Source organism: Pseudophryne corroboree, chromosome 8 (genome assembly GCF_028390025.1).
Source record: "Pseudophryne corroboree isolate aPseCor3 chromosome 8, aPseCor3.hap2, whole genome shotgun sequence".
In the NCBI taxonomy this organism is placed as follows: domain Eukaryota; kingdom Metazoa; phylum Chordata; class Amphibia; order Anura; family Myobatrachidae; genus Pseudophryne; species Pseudophryne corroboree.
In genome coordinates this window covers 276,133,023-276,160,506 of record NC_086451.1, presented here as the reverse complement: position 1 = coordinate 276,160,506, position 27,484 = coordinate 276,133,023, and the positions used below count along the sequence as shown (strand labels likewise).

Here is a 27,484-nt window from a genome sequence, read left to right as displayed (position 1 = left end):
CATCATTCAATTCCTCTGATTCTGGAAAAACTACAGGTAGTTTTTTTCACCCCCCACATAATACCCCTTTTTGTGGTACTTGTAGTATCAGAGATATGCAAAGCCTCCTTCATTGCCGTGATCATATAACGTGTGGCCCTACTGGAAAATACGTTTGTTTCTTCACCGTCGACACTAGATTCAGTGTCCGTGTCTGGGTCTGTGTCGACCGACTGAGGTAAAGGGCGTTTTACAGCCCCTGACGGTGTCTGAGACGCCTGGGCAGGTACTAACTGGTTTTCCGGCCGTCTCATGTCGTCAACTGATTTTTGTAATGTGCTGACATTATCACGTAATTCCATAAACAAAGCCATCCATTCCGGTGTCGACTCCCTGGGGGGTGACATCACCATTACCGGCAATTGCTCTGCCTCCACACCAACATCGTCCTCATACATGTCGACACACACGTACCGACACACAGCAGACACACAGGGAATGCTCTATTGAAGACAGGACCCCACTAGCCCTTTGGGGAGACAGAGGGAGAGTTTGCCAGCACACACCCAAGCGCTATAATATATATGGGAACAACCCTATATAAGTGTTGTATCCTTATAGCAGCTTAAATATAGTAATATCGCCAAAAAAAGTGCCCCCCCTCTCTGTTTTACCCTGTTTCTGTAGTGCAGTGCAGGGGAGAGTCCTGGGAGCCTTCCTCACAGCGGAGCTGAGCAGGAAAATGGCGCTGTGTGCTGAGGAGAATAAGCCCCGCCCCCTATTTCGGCGGGCTCTTCTCCGGAGTTTGTGAGATCTGGCAGGGGTTAAATACATCCATATAGCCTCAAGGGCTATATGTGATGTATTTTTTAGCCATAAAAAGGTATTATACATTGCTGCCCAGGGCGCCCCCCCAGCGCCCTGCACCCTCCGTGACCGCTGTGTGAAGTGTGCTGACAACAATGGCGCACAGCTGCAGTGCTGTGCGCTACCTCAGGAAGACTGAAAAGTCTTCTGCCGCCTGCTTCTGGACCTCTTCCATCTTCGGCATCTGCAAGGGGGGTCGGTGGCGCGGCTCCGGGACCGGACTCCATGGCTGGGCCTGTGTTCGATCCCTCTGGAGCTAATGGTGTCCAGTAGCCTAAGAAGCCAATCCATCCTGCACGCAGGTGAGTTGACTTCTCTCCCCTAAGTCCCTCGATGCAGTGAGCCTGTTGCCAGCAGGACTCACTGAAAATAAAAAACCTAAAAACTTTTTCTAAGCAGCTCTTTAGGAGAGCCACCTAGATTGCACCCTGCTCGGACGGGCACAAAAACCTAACTGAGGCTTGGAGGAGGGTCATAGGGGGAGGAGCCAGTGCACACCACCTGATCCTAAAGCTTTATTTTTGTGCCCTGTCTCCTGCGGAGCCGCTAATCCCCATGGTCCTGACGGAGTCCCCAGCATCCACTAGGACGTTAGAGAAAAACGGATTACAGACAGTCTTAGGGGTTTAGAAGAGGAGAATTTCGGGAATGTATTAGATTTCTTGAAGTAGTGATACTCCTGCCTGAGTCTCTGCATGCAAGAACTCCAATGTCCCACAATTCAATAAAAGAGAAATTGAACTAAGTCTCTGGTGTGTTCTAAAAACATATATTTCTATGTACATTATTAACTATACATACATATATATCTATAGCTATACATACACACAGACACACACTATATCCTGGAAAACTGATGCAACTATACAGACAGTGGAATCCCGGCTGTGAGGCAGCGAGTCCCCTCACGGGCTCGCCACACATAAGGCCTGGTGGCTTGCTTTGCTCGCCACATGTTCTATTGACGTGGACCCACCAACCGAGTGGGAACACCCTGCGTGTGTCGGAATGCCGGGCATCAGTATTTCACAGTGTCAGGATTTTGGTGTCTCTCTCCTGAATGCCGGGATCCAGACAGCCAGTATATGGACTGCAACCCATATACACATAAATACACACATGTACACATATATACAAATATACTGTATTAACAAAATTTTCTTGACATTTTCCAGCCAAAAGCGGATTATCAAAATACCAACCTGTTCTTTCACAGCAGTGTGCACATTGGTAAGGTAATGCTGACATATTTGGCAAAACACCCTCATTTGTCTCTTTAATGTTATCAATTGTTCCTAGAAATACATAAAAAATTCAATCATAAAACATAAGTACAGTGTATATTGCTATTAAGCTACATATTGATGGAGAGATATAAAGTAAGGAAATACCTTAGTTGAGCCAGACTCTGATATCTTTGCCAGTTGCCACAGAATGACATAATGGGTACACTGTAAAGCGTGAACGACGATCTTAAAAAAAAAAAAAAACACATTATGAAACATTAGCAATTTATATATTAATTCACTATACAAATAGATAGTGTACATATATACATATATAGTGTAGCGAAACACCAACCTGCTCTGGCATATCTCCATTTTCAATACCAGTTTTCAATAGCTTATAATTGCTGCTGAACAAATCCCACCTTGAGAGATCATGTGCACTAAAAAACATAAAACGGTATCTTTTAATTCTTGAAACTTATTATGTTGACCTATTTAATTAAAATCAGATTTTGTTTTATCAGTCATGTAACCATAGTATATTATTACAAAAATAACAAAAAGTTACCAAAAATTCTTACTTAAAAATTAAATGGGTACTAAATCTCCAGTTAAGCAAAAAATAAGATTTTACTTACCGATAAATCTATTTCTCGTAGTCCGTAGTGGATGCTGGGACTCCGTAAGGACCATGGGGATATAGCGGCTCCGCAGGAGACAGGGCACAATAATAAAAGCTTTAGGATCAGGTGGTGTGCACTGGCTCCTCCCCCTATGACCCTCCTCCAAGCCTCAGTTAGGATACTGTGCCCGGACGAGCGTGCATAATAAGGAAGGATATTGAAACCCGGGTAAGACTCATACCAGCCACACCAATCACACCGTATAACTCGTGATACTATACCCAGTTAACAGTATGATAACAACGAAGGAGCCTCTGAAAAGACGGCTCACAACAAGAATAACCCGATTTTTGTAACAATAACTATGTACAAGTATTGCAGACAATCCGCACTTGGGATGGGCGCCCAGCATCCACTACGGACTACGAGAAATAGATTTATCGGTAAGTAAAATCTTATTTTCTCTGACGTCCTAGTGGATGCTGGGACTCCGTAAGGACCATGGGGATTATACCAAAGCTCCCAAACGGGCGGGAGAGTGCGGATGACCCTGCAGCACCGAATGAGAGAACTCCATGTCCTCCTCAGCCAGGGTATCAAATTTGTAGAATTTAGCAAACGTGTTTGCCCCTGACCAAGTAACTGCTCGGCAAAGTTGTAAAGCCGAGACCCCTCGGGCAGTCGCCCAAGATGAGCCCCCTTCCTTTTGGAATGGGCTTTTACAGATTTTGGCTGTGGCAGGCCTGCCACAGAATGTGTAAACTGAATTGTATTACAAATCCAGCGAGCAATCGTCTGCTTAGAAGCAGGAGCACCCATCTTGTTGGGTGCATACAGGCTAAACAGCGAGTCAGATTTTCTGACTCCAGCCGTCCTGGAAACATATTTTTAAGGGCCCTTACAACGTCAAGTAACTTGGAGTCCTCCAAGTCCCTAGTACCCGCAGGTACCACAATAGGTTGGTTCATGTGAAAAACAGAAAACACCTTAAGGAGAAATTGAGGACGAGTCCTCAATTCTGCCCTGTCAGAATGAAAAATTAAGTAAGGGCTTTATATATGATAAAGCCGCCAATTCTGACACACGCCTGGCTGAAGCCAGGGCTAATAGCATCGTCACCTTCCATGTGAGATATTTTAAGTCCACAGTGGTGAGTGGTTCAAACCAATGTGACTTTAGGAAACTCAAAACAACATTGAGATCCCAAGGTGCCACTGGGGCACAAAAGGAGGCTGTATATGCAGTACCCCTTTTACAAACATCTGAACGTCAGGCACTAAAGCCAGTTCTTTCTGGAAGAAATTCGACAGGGCCGAAATTTGAACCTTAATGGACCCTAATTTTAGGCCCATAGACAGTCCTGTTTTCAGGAAATGTAGGAAACGACCCAGTTGGAATTCCTCTGTAGGGGCCTTCTTGGCCTCACACCACGCAACATATCTTCGCCAAATGCGGTGAAAATGTTTTGCGGTTACATCCTTCCTGTCTTCGACCAGGGTAGGGATGACTTCATCTGGAATGCCCTTTCAGGATCCGGCGTTCAACCGCCATGCCATCAAACGCGGCCGCGGTAAGTCTTGGAACAGACAAGGCCCCTGCTGGAGCAGGTCCTTTCTTAAAGGTAGAGGCCACGGGTCTTCCGTGAACATCTCTTGAAGTTTCGGGTACCAAGTCCTTCTTGGCCAATCCGGAACCACGAGTATCGTTCTTACTCATCTCCCTCTTATGATTCTCAGTACTTTTGGTATGAGAGGCATAGGAGGGAACACATACTCTGACTGGTACACCCACAGTGTTACCAGAGCGTCCACAGCTATTGCCTGAGGGTCCCTTGACCTGGCGCAATATCTGTCTAGTTTTTTGTTCAGGCGGGACGCCATCATGTCCACCTTTGGTTTTTCCCAACGGTTTACAATCATGTGGAAGACTTCCCGATGAAGTCCCCACTCTCCCGGGTGGAGGTCATGCCTGCTGAGGAAGTCTGCTTCCCAGTTTTCCACTCCCGGAATGAACACTGCTGAGAGTGTTATCACATGATTTTTCGCCCAGCGAAGAATCCTTGCAATTTCTGCCATTTCCCTCCTGCTTCTTGTGCCGCCCTGTCTGTTTACGTGGGCGACTGCCGTGATGTTGTCCCACTGGATCAATACCGGCTGACCTTGAAGCAGAGGTCTTGCTAAGCTTAGAGCATTGTAAATTGCCCTTAGCTCCAGTATATTTATGTGGAGAGAAGTCTCCAGACTTGATCACACTCTCTGGAAATTTTTTCCTTGTGTGACTGCTCCCCAGCCACTCAGGCTGGCATCCGTGGTCACCAGGACCCAGTCCTGAATGCCGAATCTGCAGCCCTTTCATAGATGAGCACTCTGCAGCCACCGCAGAAGAAACACCCTTGTCCTTGGAGACAGGGTTATCCGCTGATGCATCTGAAGATGCGATCCGGACCATTTTTCCAGCAGATCCCACGGAAAGGTTCTTGCGTGAAATCTACCGAATGGGATCGCTTTGTAAGAAACCACCACTTTTCACAGGATCCTTGTGCAATGATGCACTGATACTTTTCCTGGTTTTAGGAGGTTCCTGACTAGCTCGGATAACTCCCTGGCTTTCTTCTCCGGGAGAAAACATCCTTTTCTGGACTGTGTCCAGAATCATCCCTAGGAACAGTAGACGTGTCGTCGGAAAAAACTGCGATTTTGGAATATTTAGAATCCACTCGTGCTGTCGTAGAACTACTTAAGATAGTGCTACTCCGACCTCCAACTGTTCTCTGGACCTTGCCCTTATCAGGAAAGCGTCCATATTTCTTTTAAGAAGAATCATCATTTCGGCCATTACCTTGGTAAAGACCCGGGGTGCCGTGGACAATCCAAACGGCAGCGTCTGAACTGATAGTGACAGTTCTGTACCACGAACCTGAGGTACCCTTGGTGAGAAGGGCAAATTTGGACATGTAGGTAAGCGTCCCTGATATCCAGTGACACCATATCGTCCCCTTCTTCCTGGTTCGCTATCACTGCTCTGAGTGACTCCATCTTGATTTGAACGCTTGTATTTAAGTGTTCAAATATTTCAGATCTCACCGAGCCGTCTGGCTTCAGTACCACAATATAGTGTGGAATAATACCCCTTCCCTTGTTGTAGAAGGGGTACTTTGATTATCACCTGCTGGGAATACAGCCTGTGAATTGTTCCCAATACTGCCTCCCTGTCGGAGGGAGACGTTGGTAAAGCAGACTTCAGGAACTTGTGAGGGGGAGACGTCTCGAATTTCCAATGTACACCTGGGATACTACGTGTAGGATCCAGGAGTCCACTTGTGAGTGAGCCCACTGCGTGCTGAAACTCTTGAGATGACCCCCTACCGCACCTGAGTCCGCTTGTACGGCCCCAGCGTCATGCTGCGGACTTGGCAGAAGCTGTGGAGGGCTTCTGTTCCTGGGAATAGGCTGCCTGCTGCAGTCTTCTTCCCTTTCCTCTACCCTGGGCAGATATGACTGGCCCTTTTGCCCGCCTGCCCTTATGGGAACGAAAGGACTGAGACTGAAAAGACTGTGTCCTTTTCTGCTGAGATGTGACTTGGGGTAACAAAAGGTGGATTTTTCAGCTGTTGCCATGGCCACCAGGTCCGATGGACAGCCCCTTTATACGGCAATACTTTTATGTGCCGTCTGGAATCTGCATCACCTGACCACTGTCGTGTCTTCGTCTGGCAGATATGGACATCACATTTACTCTTGATGCCAGAATGCAAATATCCCTCTGCGCATCTCGCATATATAGAAATGCATCCTTAAAATGCTCTATAGTAAATAAAATCTTGTCCCTGTCAAGGGTATCAATATTTTCAGTCAGGAAATCCGACCAAGCCCCCTCAGCGCTGCACATCCAGACTGAGGCGATTGCTTGTCGTAGTATAACACCAGTATGTGTGTATATACTTTTAGGATATTTTTCAGCTTCCTATCAGCTGGCTCCTTGAGGGCGTCCGTATCTGGAGACGGTAACGCCACTTGTTTTTATAAGCGTGTGAGCGCCTTATCCACCCTAAGGTGTGTTTCCCAACTCGCCCTAACTTCTGGCGGGAAAAGGTATACCGCCAATAATTTTCTATCGGAGGAAACCCACGTATCATCACACACTTCATTTAATTTATCTGATTCAGGAAAAACTACAAGTAGTTTATTCACACCCTACATAATACCCTTATTTGTGGTACTTGTAGTATCAGAAATATGTAACACCTCCTTCATTGCCCTTAACATGTAACGTGTGGCCCTAAAGGAAAATACGTTTGTTTCTTCACCGTCGACACTGGAGTCAGTGTCCGTGTCTGTGTCTGTGTCGACCGACTGAGGTAAATGGGCGTTTTTACAAGCCCCTGACGGTGTCTGAGACGCCTGGACAGGTACTAATTTGTTTGCCGGCCGTCTCATGTCGTCAACCGACCTTGCAGCGTGTTGACATTATCACGTAATTCCTAAATAAGCCATCCATTCCAGTGTCGACTCCCTAGAGAGTGACATCACCAATACAGGCAATTTGCTCCGCCTCCTCACCAACATCGTCCTCCTACATGTCGACACACACGTACCGACACACAGCACACACACAGGGAATGCTCTGATAGAGGACAGGACCCCACTAGCCCTTTGGGGAGACAGAGGGAGAGTTTGCCAGCACACACCAAAAAGGCTATAATTATACAGGGACAACCCCTTATACAAGTGTTTTCCCTTATAGCATTTTTATATATGTAATCATATCGCCAAATAAGTGCCCCCCCTCTCTGTTTTAGCCCTGTTTCTGTAGTGCAGTGCAGGGGAGAGCCTGGGAGCCTTCCTCACAGCAGAGCTGAGCAGGAAAATGGCGCCGTGTGCTGAGGAGAATAGGCCCCGCCCCCTTTTCGGCGGGCTCTTCTCCCGGAGTTTGTGAGATCTGGCAGGGGTTAAATACATCCATATAGCCTCAAGGGCTATATGTGATGTATTTTAGCCATAAAAAGGTATTATACATTGCTGCCCAGGGCGCCCCCCCCAGCGCCCTGCACCCTCAGTGACAGTTGGTGACTGTTGGTGAAGTGTGCTGACAACAATGGCGCACAGCTGCAGTGCTGTGCGCTACCTTATGAAGACTGAAAGTCTTCTGCCGCCTGTTTCTGGACCTCTGGACCTCTTCAACTTCGGCATCTGCAAGGGGGGTCGGCGGCACGGCTCCGGGACCGGACTCCATGGCTGGGCCTGTGTTCGATCCCTCTGGAGCTAATGGTGTCCAGTAGCCTAAGAAGCAAATCCATCCTGCACGCAGGTGAGTTTACTTCTCTCCCCTAAGTCCCTCGTAGCAGTGAGCCTGTTGCCAGCAGAACTCACTGAAAATAAAAAACCTAACTTAAACTTTTATTCTAAGCAGCTCAGGAGAGCCACCTAGATTGCACCCTTCTCGTCGGGCACAAAAATCTAACTGAGGCTTGGAGGAGGGTCATAGGGGGAGGAGCCAGTGCACACCACCTGATCCTAAAGCTTTTATTATTGTGCCCTGTCTCCTGCGGAGCCGCTATATCCCCATGGTCCTTACGGAGTCCCAGCATCCACTAGGACGTCAGAGAAACTCAGATTTTCTGTGATTTGAAATAATCAATTGCCCCATGGAGAGTTTGGAAAATAGGATTTTAATTACCTACCGGTAAATCCTTTTCTCGTAGTCCGTAGAGGATGCTGGGGTCCATATTCGTACTATGGGGTATAGACGGGTCCACCAGGAGCCATTGGCACTTGAAGAGTTTAATAGTGTGGGCTGGCTCCTCCCTCTATGCCGCTCCTACCAGACCCAGTCTAGAAACTGTGCCCGAGGAGACGACATACTTCGAGAGAAGGACATACACAGATAGTGGCGATATTCATACCAGCTCACACAAACAAGGCAAACCCGGCGAACAAGCCAGAAACTCAGCAACAGCTGAAACATTACTGAAACCAGTAAGAAACACAGAACTTACCTAGGAACAAGGCAGTACTGAACTAAAGAATTACTGTAGGATAAACGAAGCGCTGGGCGGGCGTCCAGCATCCTCTACGGACTACGAGAAAAGGATTTACCGGTAGGTAATTAAAATCCTATTTTCTCTTACGTCCTAGAGGATGCTGGGGTCCATATTAGTACCATGGGGATGTACCAAAGCTCCCAGAACGGGAGGGAGAGCGCGCAGGCTCCTGCAGAACTGCTTGACCAAACTTGAGGTCCTCAGAGGACCCCGACCAAGTAGCCACTGGGTAAAGCTGCAAAGCCGAGACACCCTGGGGGAGCCGCCCAGGAAGAACCCACCTTACGAGTAGAGTGGGCCTTAACAAATTTTGTACACGGCAAACCTGCCGTAGAATACGCATGCTGGATAGTGAACCTAATCCAGCGAGAAATCGTCTGCTTAGAAGCATGACACCCAATTTTCTTGGGATCATAAAGGACAAACAGAGTCCGATTTCCTGTGACGAGCAGTCCCTCTTCACATAGATCTTCAAAGCCCTCACAACATCCAAAGACTTTGAAGCTATTGAGGAGTCAGTAGCCACTGGCACCACAATAGGTTGGTTGATATGAAAAGCCGACACAACCTTTGGAAGGAACTGTTGACGCGTCCTGAGTTCCGCCCTATCTTCATGGAAGACCAAATACGGACTTTTACAAGACAAAGCCCCCAATTCTGACACGCGTCACGCAGAAGCCAATGCCAACAAAGTGACCGCCTACCACGTGAGAAACTTTACCTCAGCCTCCTGTAAAGGCTCAAACCAATCCAATTGCAGGAAATGCAACACCACGTCAAGATCCCAGGGTGCCGTCGGCGCCACAAAAGGATACTGGATGTGCAGAACACCTTTCAAAGAGGTCTGAACCTCAGGGACGGCAGCCAATTGATTCTGGGAAAAAATGGATAAAGCCGAAAACTGGATCTTTAGGGATCCCAATCGCAAGCCCATATCCACTCCTGCTTGCAGGAACAGGAGAAACCGTCCAAGTTGAAACTCCACCACAGGAAACTGCTTGGATTCACACCAAGACACATTTTTTCCAAATTCGATGGTAATGCCTAGACGTTACTCCCTTCCTTGCCTGTATCAGGGTAGGAATAACCGCGCACGGAATACCCTTCCGAGCTAAGATCTGGAGCTCAGCCGCTATGCCGTCAAACGTAGCCGTGGTAAGTCTTGATAAGCGAACGGCCCCTGTTGCAGAAGGTCCTCCTGAAGAGGTAAAGGCCTTGGATCTTCCTTGGCCAGTACAGAGCAATGAGGATCGCCTGAACTCTTGTTCTTTTTACCAGCTTGAGAATTCTTGGAATGAGAGGTAGTGGAGGGAACACATACACTGACTTGAACACCCACGGTGTCACCAGTGCGTCCACTGCCACTGCTTGTGGGTCTCTCCACTTGGAACAGTACCTCCAAAGCTTCTTGTTGAGGCGGGAGGCCATCATGTCTATTTGAGATACGCCCCAAAGATTTGTCACATCAGGAAACACCTCCGGGTGTAGCCCCCACTCTCCTGGATGGAGATCGTGTCTGCTGAGGAAGTCCCGCTTCCCAGTTGTCCACTCCCGGAATGAAGTTTGCCGACGCCGCCACGAGGAGGATTATTGACACTTCTGACATTGCAGCCCTGCTCTTAGTTCCGCGCTGTCAGTTTATGTCAGGCATGTCCAAACTGCGGCCCTCCAGCTGTTGTGAAACTACATATCCCAGCATGCCCTGACACAGTTTTGCTGTCAGAGAATGCTAAAGCTGTGTCAGGGCATGCTGGGATGTGTAGTTTCTCAACAGCTGGAGGGCCGCAGTTTGGACATGCCTGGTTTATGTAGACCACCATCGTTACGTTGTCCGAATGCACCTGAACAGCCCAATCCTGCAGAATGTGTGCTGCTTGAAGAAGACCGTTGTACACGGCTCTCAGCTCCAGGATGTTTAATGGAAGAAGGGATTCTTGACTTGACCACCGTCCTTGGAAGGTTTCCCCTTGAGTGACTGCTTCCTAATCTCTGAGACTTGCATCCGTGGTTAAAGGGATCCAGTCCTGAACCCCGAACCTGCGGCCCTCCAGAAGGTTAGGCAGTTGTAGCCACCAGAGGCGTGAGATCCTTGCTTTCGGCGACAGACGTATCCTCTGGTGCATGTGCAGGTGAGATCCCGACCCCTGGTCCAGGAGGAAGGAGCGTGCATGAAATCTTCCTTATTCTAGAGCCTCGTAGGAGGCAACCATCTTCCCCAGAAAGCGGATGCACTGATGAACCGATACCCGGGCAGGCTTCAAGACATCCCGGACCATTGTCCATCACCAATGCTTTCTCCACCGGTAGAAACACCCTCTGCACCTCTGTGTCGAGGATCATCCCTAGGAAAGAGTCTCCTTGTTGGCTCCAGATGCGACTTTGGAAGATTCAGGATCCAACCGTGCTCCCTGAGCAGATGAGTCGTGAGAGCAATGGACTGTAACAACTTCTCCCTGGACGAAGCCTTTATCAGATCGTCCAGATATGGAATTATGTTCACCCCCTGAGGAGAAGAACCATCATCTCTGCCATCACCTTGGTGAAGACCCTCGGCGCCGTGGAGAGACCAAATGGCAGTGCTTGAAACTGATAGTGATTTTCTAACAGTGCAAACCTGAGATAAGCCTGATGCAGCGACCAAATGGGAATGTGGAGGTACGCATCCCTGATGTCCAGGGACATCAGAAACTCCCCCTCCTCCAGACCTGAGATCACCGCCCTCAGAGACTTCATTTTGAATTTGAACTCACTTAGTTAGATAAGTGTTTAACGATTTCAAGTTCAAAATTGGCCTGACTGAACCATCCGGATTCGGTACCACAAAAAGGTTCAAATAGTAACCCTTGTTTTGCTGATGAGGTGGAACTGCAACAATGACTTCTGACATTTCCAATTTCCGGATGCTTCCTGTAGGACAGCTCTGTCTGTCAGCAAAGCTGGCAAGCCTGAATTGAAGAATCAGTGAAGTGGAAGAGTTTGAAACTCCAGCCTGTACCCCCGGGACACAATAAACTGTACCCAGGAATCAAGGCCGGACGACACCCAGATGTGGCTGAAACGACTGAGTCTTGCTCCCACCTGACCGACCTCCAGGCTGTGCGGTCCACCGTCATGCTGAGGATATTGAGGCACCAGAAACGAACTTTTGGTTAGGGGAGACCAGCAGGTGCAGGTTTTTTTGGATTTAGCACGACCTCCTCTAAAGAAGGTGTTAGACTGTTTATTCTTTCTAGTCCTAGCGGTCCGAAAGGACTGTGACGTATTGGGAGAAAAGGGTTTCTTCGTAGCCGGTGGAAGAAAAGGAAACTTACCCGAGGTTGCCGTGGAAATCCACACATCCAGCGCCTCCCCAAAAAAATCCTAACCTGTGTAGGATAGGTTCTCCACACTTCTCCTGGATTCTGCGTCCGCAGTCCACTGGCGCAACCAGAGACCCCTGTGAGCCGAGACGGACATGGAGGAGATCCCCGCAGCCATGGAACCCAGGTCCTTCTGGGTTTCTACCATAAATCCTGCAGAATCCTGTACGTTACGTAAATACAATTCAACGTCACCTTTATCCATTGTAGCCAAGTTTTCTAGTAATGTGCCTGATTACTTTGCTATAGCTTTAGAAATCCATGCACAGGCAATAGTAGGCCGCAGTACCGCCCCTGAAGCCGTGTATATGGACTCGAGCGTAGTGTCAGCCTTGCGATCTGCCGGTTCTTTCAACGCGGTAGATCCCGGGACAGGTAAGACCACCTTCTTCGATAGCCTGGAAACAGATGCGTCAACTATAGGCAGGGTCTCCCATTTTTTTCCTATCTTCCTAAGGGAAGGGGAAACCAACCAGAACCCTTTTTGGGATCTGGAATTTTTTCTCCGGGTTTTCCCAGGATTTTTCAAATACAGCATTTAATTCTTTAGATGCGGTGAAGGTTAGCAAGGCTTTCTTATTGTCAGTGAAGTAAGCCTCCTCAACCTGCTCAGGAGTTGTGTTAGCAATATTTAACACAACTTTAATGGCCTCAATCATCAACTGCACCCCCTTAGCAAGTGATGCCGCCCCACTCAACACATCCCCATCAAAGTTTGCTGTGTCAGACTCAGTATCCGTGTCATCCTATAGATTGTAAGCTTGCGAGCAGGGCCTTCCTACCTCTATGTCTGTCTGTTTTTATCCAGTTTTGTTCTATTACTGTTGTTCTAATTGTAAAGCGCAACGGAATATGCTGCGCTATATAAGAAACGGTTAATAAATAAAATAATAAATAATCCTGCATAATTTGGGAAAGAGCACATTTTTGAGAGTGTACCGCAGGGGGGCCAGAGGGAACAGAACAGGACCACACTGCCATAGGGGACTGTAAAACCTGAGTTGCATGCTCAGTCTGCGCAACCCTCTCAGAAAACTGAGAAATAACCCCCTTAAGAGAGGCTAACCACTCCGGTTCCCTAGTCGGGATCTGCGCTACAACAGTGCAATCCTGATTACATGGAATGGGATCTTCCTGAGAAGATAAATCTTCTGCAGCAGATGATACATAGTATATACACCGCCTCACTCACCCCCCCCCCCCCAGTCTACAACCCCCTGGTACCGTACAGATAGCTGGAGTTGACGTGGAGAGACAGCGCTGATGTCTACAGGCAGAGAAAATGGCCCCGAGCGCTGCAGGGTCCGCACGGAAAAGCTCCGCCCCCTGAGAATGGCGCGTCTTCCCGCTCTTCACAAGGATTATACTGGCATGATGTATGTGCTGGCTGAGATCAGGGACCCAGACAGGACCAATGCAGGGTGTAGGCGCTGGCTCAGGGTGCCCCACACAGTGCCGCGCAGTGTGCCTCTGAGCCCCGGAGCGCGGTTAATACCGCGCACCCTACCCTGTTGCTGCCATCTTCACACCGACTCCCCGCTTGTCAGGGGGGCCGGTGACTAACTCGCCACCGATCTTCTGGATCTGCAAGGGGGTGGCGTTATGCTGCTGGAGTGAGCGATCCCCTGTGGCAGCGAATGTTCGATCCCCTCAGGAGCTCAATGTCCTGTCAGCGGAGATAGTGGCTCAGACCCCGCAGGGCGGACACTACTCCCCCCCTTTTGGTCCAACGAAGCAGGGTGGCTGTTGCCAGCTGTTAAACAGGCTATCCTAAAATTGGTCATCCCAAGTCATTGTTCCAGTGCCACTACAACAACACGGAAAGGGTTACTACTCCAACCTGTTCGTGGTACCGAAACCGGACGGTTCAGTAAGACCCATTCTGAATCTGGAATCCTTGAACCCTTACCTAAAAGTTTTCAGGTTCTAGATGGAATCCTTGCAAGCATTGATTGTGGGACTGGAAGAACAGGAATTCATGGTCTCCCTGGATATCAAGGACGCCTATCTCCATATCCCGATTTGGCCACCTCACCAGGCTTACCTGAGGTTTGCACTACTGAATGATCACTACCAGTTCCAGGCGCTATCCTCCGGCCTGTCCACAGCTCCGATGGTGTTCACGAAGGTGATGGCAGAGATGATGGCAGAGATGATGTTCCAACTCCGGGTCCAGGGGGTCAATATTGTCCCTTATGATCTCTTGATAAAAGCGAGATCCAGGGAGCTTTTATTGCTCCATATAGACCACACTATTCAGCTTCTGTCAAACCATGGGTGAATCCTCAATTTACAGAAGTCCCACCTGGAGCCAACTCAGCGGCTCCTGTTCCTGGGAATGTTGTTGGATACTGTGGCCCAGAAAGCGTTCCTCCCAGAAAACAAAGCGAGAACACTTCAGGAGATGGTCCGCATGGTTCTCCGGCCTACTCAAATATCCATCCATCTTTGCATAAGATTGTTGGGGAAGATGGTTGCCTCGTACGAGGCGATCCAGTAATGAAGGTTCCATGCCAGAACATTTCAATTAAATCTCCTAAGCAAGTGGTCCGGATCACATCTTCAGATGCACCGTACAATACGGCTGTCACCTCAGGCCAGGATTTCCTTCCTGTGGTGGCTGCAGTCCTTAAACCTACTGGAAGGCCTGAGTTTCGGGATTTAGGATTGGATCCTTCTCACGACAGATGTGAGTCTGAGAGGATGCAGAGTAGCCACCCAGGGGGTGCAGTTCCAGTGCAGGTGGTCAGCCCACGAAGCCCTACTTCCGATCAACATTCTGGAACTTCGGGCGATCTACAATGCTCTGATTCAGGCCTCTCCTGTGCTCAGGGATCACGCGATCCAGGTACAGTAAGAAAACGCCACGGAAGCAGCGTACATAAATCGACGAGGAACAAGAAGCAGGGCCTGCATGCGAGAGGTGATAAAGATACTCCTCTGGGCAGAAAGAAATGCAAGAGCACTGTCCACAATCTTCAATCCGGGAGTGGACAACTGGGAAGCGTACTTCCCGAGTCGTCACGATCTCCAACCGGGAGAGTGGGGGCTTCACCATCAGGTGTTTTAGCAGATCATCCACCGGTGGGGCTGCCCACAAATATACATGATGGCTTCTCAACAAGAAGCTTCGTTGGCATTGCTCACGAACCAGGGACCCTCAGGCGAGGGCAGTAGATGCACGGACGTTGCCTTGGCCTTGCCGGCTGGCCTACCTGTTTCCTCCGATTCCACTGCTCCCAAGGGTGGTCAAGCGAATCAGGAATCAAGGAGTCCAGGCAATTCTGATTGCCCCGGATTGGCCTCGGAAGGCGTGGTATGCGGATCTTCTGGACATGTCCGTCGAAGAACCTTGGCCTCTGCCACTGAGAAGAGATCTTCAACAAGGTCTGTTCGTCGACCCAGACTTACGGCGGCTTCGTTTGACGTCATGGAGGTTGAGCGCAACATACTAAGCTCACAAGGGCCTTTCCAAAAAGGTTACTGCTACCATGGTTCAGGCCAGGGAACCTGCGACGTCAAAACACTATCATCATATCTGGAGGAGATAGGTCTCTTGGTGCGAGGACCGCATGTATCCGCCTGCGGAGTTCCACTTGGTACATTTCCTCCGTTTCCTGCAGGCTGGTGTGGATAAGGGCTTACGTCTGGGTTCCCTTAAGGTCCAGATTTCAGCTCTCTCCATTTTCTTCCAGAAGAAATTGGCAGTGTTGCCAGACGTTTAGACCTTTTTGCAAGGGGTACTTCACATACAACCTCCTTTTGTGCCGCCCACGGCACCCTGGGATTTGACTGTAGTGTTGGAATTTCCATGGTCCTTCTGATTTGAACCTCTGATGACTGTAGAAGACAAGTACCTCACGGTGATGTTATCGGCCCTGGCTTCTGCTAGGCGTGTTTCAGAATTTGGGGCCCTATCGTGTAAAAGTCCCTACTTGGTCTTTTACAAGGACAGAGCGGAGCTCAGGACTAAGCCGCAGTTCCTGCCGAAGGTCATCTCTGCTTTCCACTTGAATCAACCTATTATGGTTCAGTCAAGTTCTGGCACTTTGGATGCTGTGCGAGCCTTGAAGATCTATGTCAAGAGAACGGCTCGGATCAGAAAGACGGATTGCTCGTTGGCTTAGGCTTACTATCCAACAGGCCTATGTGTCGGCAGCCTTACCTGTTCCAGTGTCTCTGAAGGCCCACCAGTGATCGCGCGGAGCAAAAGAATTTGTGGGTCCTGGGGACCCCTCACTTGAAAAAATGTGGGTCCTACGCCACTATTTCTGGGTCCCATCACATATTATGGGGGATGAGGGCAGAAAGCAGATGGGACAGTGCTGGGGAACAAGGAGAGAGTTAGGAGCAGGTAGTGCTGGGGGTAGGAAGGGGGTAAGGGTTGATAGTTAGGGCAGTGTTGGCGGCGAGGGTTTAGGGCCAGGCAGTACAGGGGGGAGTGATGGTGGTAGAGGGAGGTGGTAAAGGTAGATAGCAGTCGGGGCAGTACTCAGGGCAAGGAGGTGGTTAGGGGCAGAAAGTGCTGGGGGCATGCATATAAAACATAACTGACAGGTAAGATGGGCCCCTCTCAGCTGCACTCCCTGCACCTATAGTAGCTACATCCTATGGAGGGGGTAAGGGTATAAAGCAGTTTGGGCAGTACTGGTGGGAAAGGAGGTCATTGACAAGTGATACGGCCACTGAGGAATGATCGGGTCCTGCATTACGCTCTGTGAGTCAGAATCCTGTGTGCACCTCAGTCAATACCATTCCTTAGTATTGGCTGAGGCACACACAAGACTCTGGCTCACAGCGTGTTCTGCTGGACCCGGTCTGTTGTCCTCTAGTCATTGTAGAGGGGTGGCACTCGTTATACCGGCTGTCTGGATCCCGGCGCTCAGCATACCGACACTGGGATCCCGACCGCCGATATATACACAAATTTTCTTCCTCTTGGGGTGTCCATGACACCACCCCTGGAGGGAGAATATGCGCGCCACCGTGCCTGTAGCTTGGCGAGCGCAGCGAGGCCGCAAGGGGCTCTTTTGCGCTCACCCTGCTGCCAGCATGCCGGCTGTCGGGAACCCGTCCGGGATCCCGACAGCCCGCATTTCGTAGTACACCGATTGCAGAGCTATAAATAATTGATACTAATAATGCAATGCCCAGCATGCCAACAGTAAAAGGCTTTCTCTATTCTAACATCCAGATTTACCTGGGCTACTATCTACAGTATATAAAAACAAAACAGGTCAGGCTGCGGGGGAGGGATGGTTAGATATAGGCAGCAGGGATGGCGGGTGGTTAGGGTCAGACACTAAGGGGGGAGGTTAGTCTGCGGGAACAGAGTGTTAGGGTTATGGAGCAGGGGTATATACCATCTACTCACCCCTGTCTGTATTTTATATATCAGGATTCTGGCATCCGTGTCATGAACGCCAGGATCCCATGCTCTGGCATTACATATTGATTCCCCATAGGCCAGATACACAACCTGCTCAGGCTCCCAGGTGCAGTAACAATCAGTAAGCCTGGGTCTTGTACCTGCACCGTAGCCATAGAGAGCCACAGGTTGCCTCCGGGTGGTAGTCATGTGACCGCCGGTCGGCTGACCGACAGTCACATGACCTCCTCCGTGAGCCCGACGGCTCACTATCCCGATGGTCGGCATGCCGACCAACAGGGACTATTTCCACTCGTGGGTGTCCACGACACCCATAGAGTGGGAACAGAACCCGTGGCGACCGCAGGTCGCCACCGAGCCCGCAGCGTGGCGAGCCCGCAAGGGGCATGCTGCACTCGCCCCTCCACGCCAGGATCCCAGCGTAGGTATGCTGCCGGGAACCCGGCGTCGGTAAGGTGACCGGCGGTCAGGAGACCGCCGGTCACCCGTACTACACCCGTTGCCTCCTCCTGCTGTACAGGCCAGAGGGGGAGCGAACAGAGCAACATGGGAAAGGGACCTGGGACGGCTGTATGCATGTATGTGCGCCCCGTGGTCACATGAATGGGTGACGGAGCCCCCTTCTGTGACAGTGTCGCCATACCCCCTGTTGTGCAGTAGTGGGGAGATAGATACGCGCCCCCGCATTGCTACTGAGGCCGCACAGCACACCACAAATACCACTCCCCACCTGCTGTCAGCTATTGCAGGGTCAACCAACAGTCTGGACCAATCCGGGTTCCCACCCTGATATGACTGACACATGATCACGCAGCCTGTATATGGCATGTGCAGATAAACACAGCGCGGTGGTTGTCAATCATCCTTGCCCATGCAGAACCTGCGTGCAGCTCAGAACCAGCCAGTTGCCCATGCTGATACTACTCAGGGCCCAGCCAGAGACACTGGTCTCTGGCAGGGCGCTGAGTAGTATCAGCATCATGCCCATATCAGCGTCATGCCCATTGACCGCACTTGCCTGCACGTCTCCCGGGAAGTAGACAACGTGGTACAGCCGCTACCCTCTCCCCCGCGGTGGGCACAGCAGCACGTCATTAAACCTGCTGGGCTCAGCCCCAGCCACCGCCGGCAGCCAGAGCAGCGGGACGGCCTCAGGCGCGCGGAAACATCTCCACACACATGCTCATCACATTGGCCACAGCCCGAAGCAGCAGCGGTAACCAGGACAGGTTACCAGGGAACCTAATCACGGGTACTATGGTAACAAGGCAGGAAGTCCCTGGAATGTAGTCAGCTATTGGCTTCACACACACTGGCCCCGCAGGCCCCGCACCCTCTTCTCAGTTACAAGAAGGACGGATGGGGCATGCTGCCAGCGGTGAGTGACAGGGGGGACGGCCACTGAGGAATAAGCAGGTCCTGCATGACGCGCTGAGTCCTGTGTGCGCTTCATCCAATAGCATTTCAGTATTGGCTGAGGCGCACACAGGACTGACTCACAGCGCGTCCTGTAGGACCCGCTCATTTTTAAAAAGTGAGTCCCTTGTGTGCTGTAGCGCGTAAAAACGCGCTACAGCGCGTATTTTGCAATCACTGCCCACTCTACAAAATCAGTGGGGTCTACCTGGGCGGCTGCCCGTGGAGTCTCAGCCTTGCAACTATGCCAAGCTGCGGGGAAGAACACTTATGTGAAGTTCTGCAGGGTTGATACTCTGGCCAAAGAGGATTCCCTGTTTGGGCAGGCGGTGCTGCAGATGTCTCCTGACATTCCCGTCCATTCAGTAAGCTTTGGGACGTCCCCATCGTACTAGATTCCCCCAATATTCCTTATGGATGCTAGAGAAAATAGGATTTTAAATTACCTACTGGTAAATCCTTTTCTCGTAGTCCATAAGGGATATTGGGCGGCCACCTCAGTGTGTTGACTTTTCTGCAGGTTCTCTTTTATATGGTTACCTGTTTAGCTGTTGCTGTCTTGTTACCAGCTGTTGCTGCTCGTTTTCTGTTAGTGGTGTGCTGGTGTGTGAATCTCACCACTCGTCGTTGTTGTTATATTCCTTCTCTCAAGTATGTCCTTTCTCCTTCGGGCACTGTTTTACCTATAACTGCCTGTGGGAGGTGGCATAGAGGAGGAGCCAGCACGCCCAGTTGAAGAAATTTAAAGTGCACCGGCTCCTTTGGACCCAGTCTATACTCCATCGCACTAGATTCCCCCAATATCCCTTATGGACTACGAGAAAAGGATTTACCGGTAGGTAATTACAATCCTATTTTTTTTTTTTTTTGTTTAAACCATTTTATTTTTAAAAACATTTTTTTTGCATTCATGTTTTAATGGAAAAAAAAAAAAAAAACTGAATCCTGCGTTAGAAACCTCGATCAACCATGTTTTAATGCTTTCTAACATTAATAATGTTATTAGTCTTTGATTTGTTTTTACATATTTCAATAAAACCAATTTTTTACAGCTTATTATTCCTATTACATCTAATTATATGTAGATAGACTAAACATACATTAATACATACAAAGTACACTCATAGATAGATGAAATTGAAATTAAGAACAAGTTAATGTTATGCATTAGACTTACTTATAATTAAATAAATCTGAGTAGTAATACAAAATGGAAAGTACAAAAGCACTTTTTTAGAGAAACACACAAAAAGGAGGAGTTAAACATTAGCACTGGGCATGCTACTGGCATTAAACATTTTAAATAAAAACACTTTTTTTGTAGCATAATAGGTTTTCTAATAAGTCACAGTGCCGTGCCTGTACTAACAGCAGAATAAAAAAAAAAAGAACTGTTTTTATTAAAAAAATGTTTTAAACCAGCCAAACCTGCTTAAAACATAAACAAATAAAACTCATGCTAGATACAACTATCTATATCAACTGCTTGCAGCAAGGGGATTTAAGAACAGAAGCTTAACTAATAGAGTCATGTCTGTGCTGCACTTGAACCAGGGGGGTGGTGGTGGTGGTGGTGGGAGGGGGGGTTCATAAACATAATCATTTCAGAAGTGGATATAGAACAACTAAAAATACTTAGAAAGAAATGTACATACTTGTGGAAAGCAGTTATTCTCTTTAGTGTCGAAAGGACTTGGTATGCATCATCCTCATCTGGTTCTTCTTCCTGGAAATTGTCATCAAAAGAAAGTCCAGTAAGGCTAAACCATATGAAACATTGTTTCTGTAAATGTTTGTCTAAAGGAAATTACATAAAATAAATTCCCAGTCACATTAATGGGGTTCCCTGTCTTATAAGGGACACAGTATGATAAGCCTGTGATTAGTTGCAGATGCTGTAATATTCTTTAAGTAATCTGAAAAAAAGTGACTTTACTATCCGAAAACAGGATTCTCAGCTCTCATGTGATTTGCATCTCTCTTTTCATTGGCTTGCTCTTGCTGGACTGGTGTGCCTTGGCCCAGTACAAGTGCAGGTTTACCAGTACAATACTACATAAAAAAAAACTATTACATTACTAACAATTATAGTACAAGTCAGTCCTCAACCACTTAACTGGCAAATTATTTTTCCCAAAAATGTCAAGGGTATTTTTTTTTTTATTTTTTTTTCTAATGACAGAATTAGGTGAAAACATGTTTTTAAAGTTGTCCACAAAGTTTTTCCTAGGAAAAAGAAGAAAAAAGAAAAACTTTTTTTTAATATTATTTTTTTTGTTTCTTTAATGCAAACCATGGAACAAAGGTCAACATCAGAGCATCGCTGGACTGCCTGCCCGATCACTGCTGGCTGCAGTTATCGGGACAGAGGGAGGAGGCGGGAGGGAGCGCAGAGCTGCGCTGCCACTCCTGCCAGATCACTGCAAACAGTGTTCAGGACTAGGTTTCCACTGGGGTGGTAGGGTGCCGCAGGGCTGCCCGACCACTGTAGCTAGCAGTGATTGGGATACACTGGTGGCAGAGCCACGGCGGTTGCAGGAGAGCTGGCAGGTCCATCTGAGTGGGTGTTTCTGACTGGTCACATCTGAAGCGACCTTCCCAGGCAAGTGGTTAATAGTAACTGTAAATACCAGACACAGGATACTTCTTTCCAAGATTTAAAAAAGATGGAAAGACATTAAATATTACAAACTGACAATTATTGTGCTGAGATATGAGATTTAAAAAAAAAAAAAAGGGTAATCTATAAAAAAAAAAAATTCCTACAAACCTCTTGCAGAAAGTCTTCAAGAAGGCGATTGAACTTATCTGCTAGTTCATCAATTAACTGACTCTTTGCAATGTCCACTCTATTAAATATTGTGAACTCCTCATTACAGAGTGCATGATAGGTTTTAGAACATGCTTCCAAGACATCTGTGTCCGTATGTTTTTCTACAATGTTCCTTATCTGACGTAGTAATGCTTCTAAATGCTTGGATACAAAAGAAAGAAAAAAAACAGTGACATCAATTGTTTGTTTCTGTTCAAATTAATATCAATATTTAATTGAAAAGCTACCACTAAATTCTTTTTTACCATAATTCTCAGCAATACACATAATTAAAAATATGCAGCTGCAATTTCATTCAACAAAATACTGGAATATATTGTCTCCCATGTTGAGTAATTCACAGTTTAAAAAAATAAGATTTTAAACCTACCGGTAAATCTTTTTCTCCTAGTCCGTAGAGGATGCTGGGGACTCCGTAAGGACCATGGGGTATAGACGGGCTCCGCAGGAGACATGGGCACCTAAAAGAACTTTCTAGTATGGTTTGCACTGGCTCCTCCCTCTATGCCCCTCCTCCAGACCTCAGTTAGAGAACTGTGCCCAGAGGAGATGGACAATACGAGGAAAGGATTTTGTTAATCTAAGGACAAGATTCATACCATATAACCTAGAATACACATAACCAGTTAACAGTATGAACAAAACAACAGTATCGGTTCAAGACCGATTCTAACTGTAACATAACCCTTATGTAAGCAATAACTATATACAAGTCTTGCAGATTTTCTGGATGTGCAGTACTCCTTTTACAAACGTCTGGACTTCTGGGAGAGAAGCCAATTCCTTCTGAAAGAATATTGACAAGGCCGAAATCTGTACTTTAACAGAGACTAACTTTAGGCCCATATCCACTCCTGTCTGTAGGAAGTGGAGAAACCGACCCAGATGGAAATCTTCCGTAAGAGCATTCTTGGTTCCACACCAAGAGACATATTTCCGCCAGATACGGTGATAATGTTTTGCCGTCACCTCCTTCCTAGCCTTTATTAGAGTAGGTATGACCTCCTCCGGAATACCCTTCTCCGCTAGGATCCGGCGTTCAACCGCCATGCCGTCAAACGTAACCGTGGTAAGTCTTGGAACATGCAGGGCCCCTGCTGTAACAGGTCTTCTCTTAGAGGAAGAGGCCAGGGATCTTCCGTGAGCATCTCCTGAAGATCTGAGTACCAGGCCCTTCAAGGCCAGTCTGGAACAATGAGTATTGTCTGTACTCTTTTTTGTCTTATGATCCTCAACACTTTTGTGATGAGAGGAAGAAACACATAGACCGACTGGAACACCCATGGCGTTACCAGAGCGTCTACTGCTATTGCCTGAGGGTCCCGGGACCTGGCACAATACCTCCAAAGCTTCTTGTTGAGGCGTGACGCCATCATGTCTATTTGAGGAACTCCCCAGAGTCCCGTTATCTCTGCAAAGACTTCTTGATGAAGTCCCCACTCTCCTGGATGGAGATCGTGTCTGCTGAGGAAGTCTGCTTCCCAGTTGTCCACTCCCGGAATGAAGACAGCTGACAGCGCGCTTACGTGATTTTCCGCCCAGCGAAGAATCCTGGTGGCTTCCGCCATCGCGACTCTGCTTCTTGTCCCGCCTTGGCGGTTCACATGAGCTACTGCTGTGACATTGTCTGATTGAATCAGAACCGGTAGGTTGCGAAGAAGATTCTCCGCTTGTCGAAGGCGTTGTATATGGCCCTTAGCTCCAACACGTTGATGTGTAGACAGGACTCCTGGTCTGACCACAGTCCCTGAAAATTTCTTCCTTGGGTGACTGCTCCCCATCCTCGGAGGCTCGCGTCCGTGGTTACCAGGATCCAGTTCTGAATGCCGAACCTGCGACCCTCTAGAAGGTGAGCACTCTGCAGCCACCATAGAAGAGACACACTGGCCCTGGGGGACAGTGTTATTTTTTGATGTAATTGTAGATGGGACCCGGACCATTTGTTCAGAAGATCCCATTGAAACGTCCTTGCATGGAACCTGCCGAAGGGAATGGCCTCGTAAGTTGCCAGCATTTTCCCCAGAACCCGAGTGCATTGATGAGCTGACACTCTTTTTGGCTTTAGTAGTTATTGGACCATGTTCTGGAGGTCCTGGACTTTTTTCCTCCAGTTGGAAACTTTCTTTTGTTCCGTGTCCAGTATCGCCTAGGAACGCTAGTCGAGTTGTCGGAACCAACTGTGACTTTGGTAGATTGAGAATCCACCCATGTTGCTGAAGCACTCTCTGAGAGAGTGACACGTTCTCCAGTAATTGCTCTCTTGATCTCGCTTTTATCAGGAGATCGTCCAAGTATGGGATAATTGTGACCCTTTGCTTGCGCAGGATCACCATCATTTCCGCCATTAACTTGGTGAAAATCCTCGGGGCCGTGGACAGCCCAAACGGCAACGTCTGAAACTGATCATGACAATCCTGTACCGCGAATCTCAGGAACTCCTGATAAGAGGGACATATGGGGGACATGAAGGTAAAGCATCCTTTATGTCCAGTGACACCATAAAATTCCCTCCTTCCAGGCAGGCTATCACCGCTCGGAGAGATTCCATCTTGAATTTGAATCTTTTCAGGTACAGGTTCAGGGATTTTAGGTTTAAAATGGGCCTGACCGAACCATCCGGCTTCGGAACCACAAATAGGGTTGAATAATACCCTTTTCCCTGTTGGCTCAGGGGAACCCTGATAATCACTCGCTGTTGACACAGCGTTTGAATTGCAGCTAGCACTACTTCCCGTTCTGGGGTAGAAGCTGGTAAGGCCGACTTGAAAAATCGGTGAGGGGGCACCTCTTCGAATTCCAGCTTGTAGCCCTGGGAGACTATTTCTATCACCCAAGGGTCCACGTCTGACTGAACCCAGACTTGGCTGAATAGTCGAAGGCGTGCCCCCACCTGTGCGGACTCCCGCAGGGGAGCCCCAGCGTCATGCGGTAGACTTAGCGGAAGCCGGGGAGGACTTCTGCTCTTGGGAACCAGCCGCAGCAGGTGTCCTCTTGCCTCTACCCTTACCTCTGGCGAGGAAAGAGGAGCCCCGACCTCTTCTGGATCTATGCGACCGAAAGGACTGCATCTGATATTGTGGGGGGTTTCTTTTGCTGTTGGGGAACAAAAGGTAAAAAGGTCGACTTATCCGCGGTAGCTGTAGAAAACAGATCCACGAGGCCGTCCCCAAACAATACATCACCTTTGTAAGGTAAAACCTCCATATGCCTTTTTGAGTCTGCATCCCCCGTTCATTGGCGGATCCATAAGGCTCTTCTTGCTGAAATAACCATAGCATTGGCTCTTGAACCCAGTAATCCAATGTCTCTTTGAGCGTCCCTCATATATAAGACTGCGTCCTTAATATGAGCTAATGTTAACAAAATTGTATCCCTATCTAGGGTATCAAGGTCAGCTGACAGTGTATCTGTCCAAGCTGCTACTGCACTACATACCCATGCCGACGCAATTGCCGGTCTAAGCAAAGTACCAGTATGAGTGTAGATAGACTTTAATGTAGTCTCTTGCCTGCGGTCTGCAGGATCCTTGAGGGCCGCTGTGTCAGGGGACGGTAGCGGCACCTTGTTGGAAAGGCGTGTTAAGGATTTGTCCACTGTGGGAGAGGATTCCCAACGTACCCTGTCCTGTGTAAGGAAAACGTACGCCATAAGAACCCTTTTGGGAATCTGCAGCTTCTTATCTGGAGTTTCCCATGCTTTTTCACATAACTCATTAATTTCATGTGAAGGAGGAAAGTTTATGACCTGTTTCTTTCCCTTAAACATGTGTATCCTCGTGTCGGCACCGAGGGCTCATCAGTGATATGTAAGACATCTTTTATAGCAATAATCATGCACTGAATACTTTTTGTCACCCTGGGGTGCAATTTTGCTTCATCATAGTCGACACTGGAATCAGAGTCCGTGTCGGTATCTGTGTCCCTTATTTGTGAGAAGGGACGTTTCTGAGACCCCAACGGGTCCTGTGAGTCGGTACAATCCGTAGATTGATTACCTGCCGACGCGCTGGACTCTGCTTTGTCCAGCCTTTTATGCAGTGAAGCTACACTAGCATTTAACATATGCCACATATCCATCCAATCCTGAGTCGGCACCGCCGATTGAGACACACCACTCATCTGTTCCACCTCCTCTTTGGATAAGCCTTCCGTTTCAGACATGCCGACATATATACCGATACCCCACACACACAGGGATATAGCTTTGAGGGGACAATTCCCTAAAGCAGGCCCTTTGGAGAGACAGAGAGAGAGTATGCCAGCACACACCAGCGCCAAACTGACCCAGGGAAAAAAAAACAGATAGCGCTTTTAGATAGATAGATAGATAGATAGATAGATAGATAGATAGATAGATAGATAGATAGATAGATAGAGATTTCCCCCAGTCACTGCGCCAAATATGTGCCCCCCTCTCTTTTTTTCAGCCCTCTGATGCTCAGCAGGGGAGAGTCCAGGGAGTCAGCGTTCTCTGCAGCCTCCGTGGAGAAAATGGCGCTGGTTAGTGCTGAGGGATCAAGCTCCGCCCCCTCACGCGGCGGGCTTCGGTCCCGCTCGTAAATTTGAACAAATGGCGGGGATCTGTAGTTTACTGCCTCCGCAGCCTAACTACATGCTTTAATGCCCAAAACGAGGTTTATTGTTGCCCAGGGCGCCCCCCCTGCGCCCTGCACCCATCAGTGCCTAGTGTGTGTGTAAGTGTGGGAGCAATGGCGCGCAGCTTCCTGCTGCGCGCTTACCTCATAAAGATCTGAAGTCTTCTGCCGCCTGACGTCTTCATATGTCTATCATACTCACCCGGCTTCTTTTTTCCGGCATCTGTGAGGAGGATGGCGGCACGGCTCCGGGACGAACCCCAGGGTGATACCTGTGTTCCGACTCCCTCTGGAGCTAATGGTGTCCAGTAGCCTAAGAAACAGAGCCCTTAAACTCTTAAGAAGTGGGTCTGCTTCTCTCCCCTCAGTCCCACGATGCAGGGAGTCTGTTGCCAGCAGAGCTCCCTGAAAATAAAAAACCTAACAAAATTCTTTTTACAGAAAACTCAGGAGAGCTCCCTGTAATGCACCCTATCTCCTCTGGGCACAAGATCCAACTGAGGTCTGGAGGAGGGGCATAGAGGGAGGAGCCAGTGCACACCATACTAGAAAGTTCTTTTAGGTGTCCATGTCTCCTGCGGAACCCGTCTATACCCCATGGTCCTTACGGAGTCCCCAGCATCCTCTAGGACGTAAGAGAAAATTGTGAAGATAAAAAAAAAAAAGAATTTACTCACCGGTAATTCTATTTCTCATAGTCCGTAGTGGATGCTGGGGACTCCGTAAGGACCATGGGGATTAGCGGCTCCGCAAGAGACTGGGCACAACTATAAAGAAAGCTTTTAGACTACTGGTGTGCACTGGCTCCTCCCACCAAGACCCTCCTCCAGACTTCAGTTAGGATACTGTGCCCGGAAGAGCTGACACAATAAGGAAAGATTTTGAATCCCGGGTAAGACTCATACCAGCCACACCAATCACACCGTATAACTCGTGATACAATACCCAGTTAACAGTATGATAACAACTGAGCCTCTCAACAGATGGCTCAACAATAACCCTTTAGTTAAGCAATAACTATATACAAGTATTGCAGACAATCCACACTTGGGATGGGCGCCCAGCATCCACTACGGACTATGAGAAATAGAATTACCGGTGAGTAAATTCTTATTTTCTCTAACGTCCTAAGTGGATGCTGGGGACTCCGTAAGG

General features: G+C 48.4%; 1 protein-coding gene across 3 annotated transcripts in view; it reads right to left on the bottom strand.

The window, feature by feature from the left end:
* Positions 1–27,484, bottom strand: part of STAG2 (STAG2 cohesin complex component) — a 424,372-nt gene that overhangs the window by 143,431 nt on the left and 253,457 nt on the right. For all 3 annotated transcript variants that reach the window (XM_063937252.1, XM_063937250.1, XM_063937251.1), the window contains exons 20-24: positions 21,673–21,876; positions 20,558–20,628; positions 2,428–2,515; positions 2,238–2,318; positions 2,049–2,141 (exon numbers count right to left, since the gene is read on the bottom strand). In XM_063937252.1, coding sequence (XP_063793322.1) covers positions 2,049–2,141; positions 2,238–2,318; positions 2,428–2,515; positions 20,558–20,628; positions 21,673–21,876 — 537 coding nt within the window. The remainder of the gene's footprint in view (positions 1–2,048; positions 2,142–2,237; positions 2,319–2,427; positions 2,516–20,557; positions 20,629–21,672; positions 21,877–27,484) is intronic.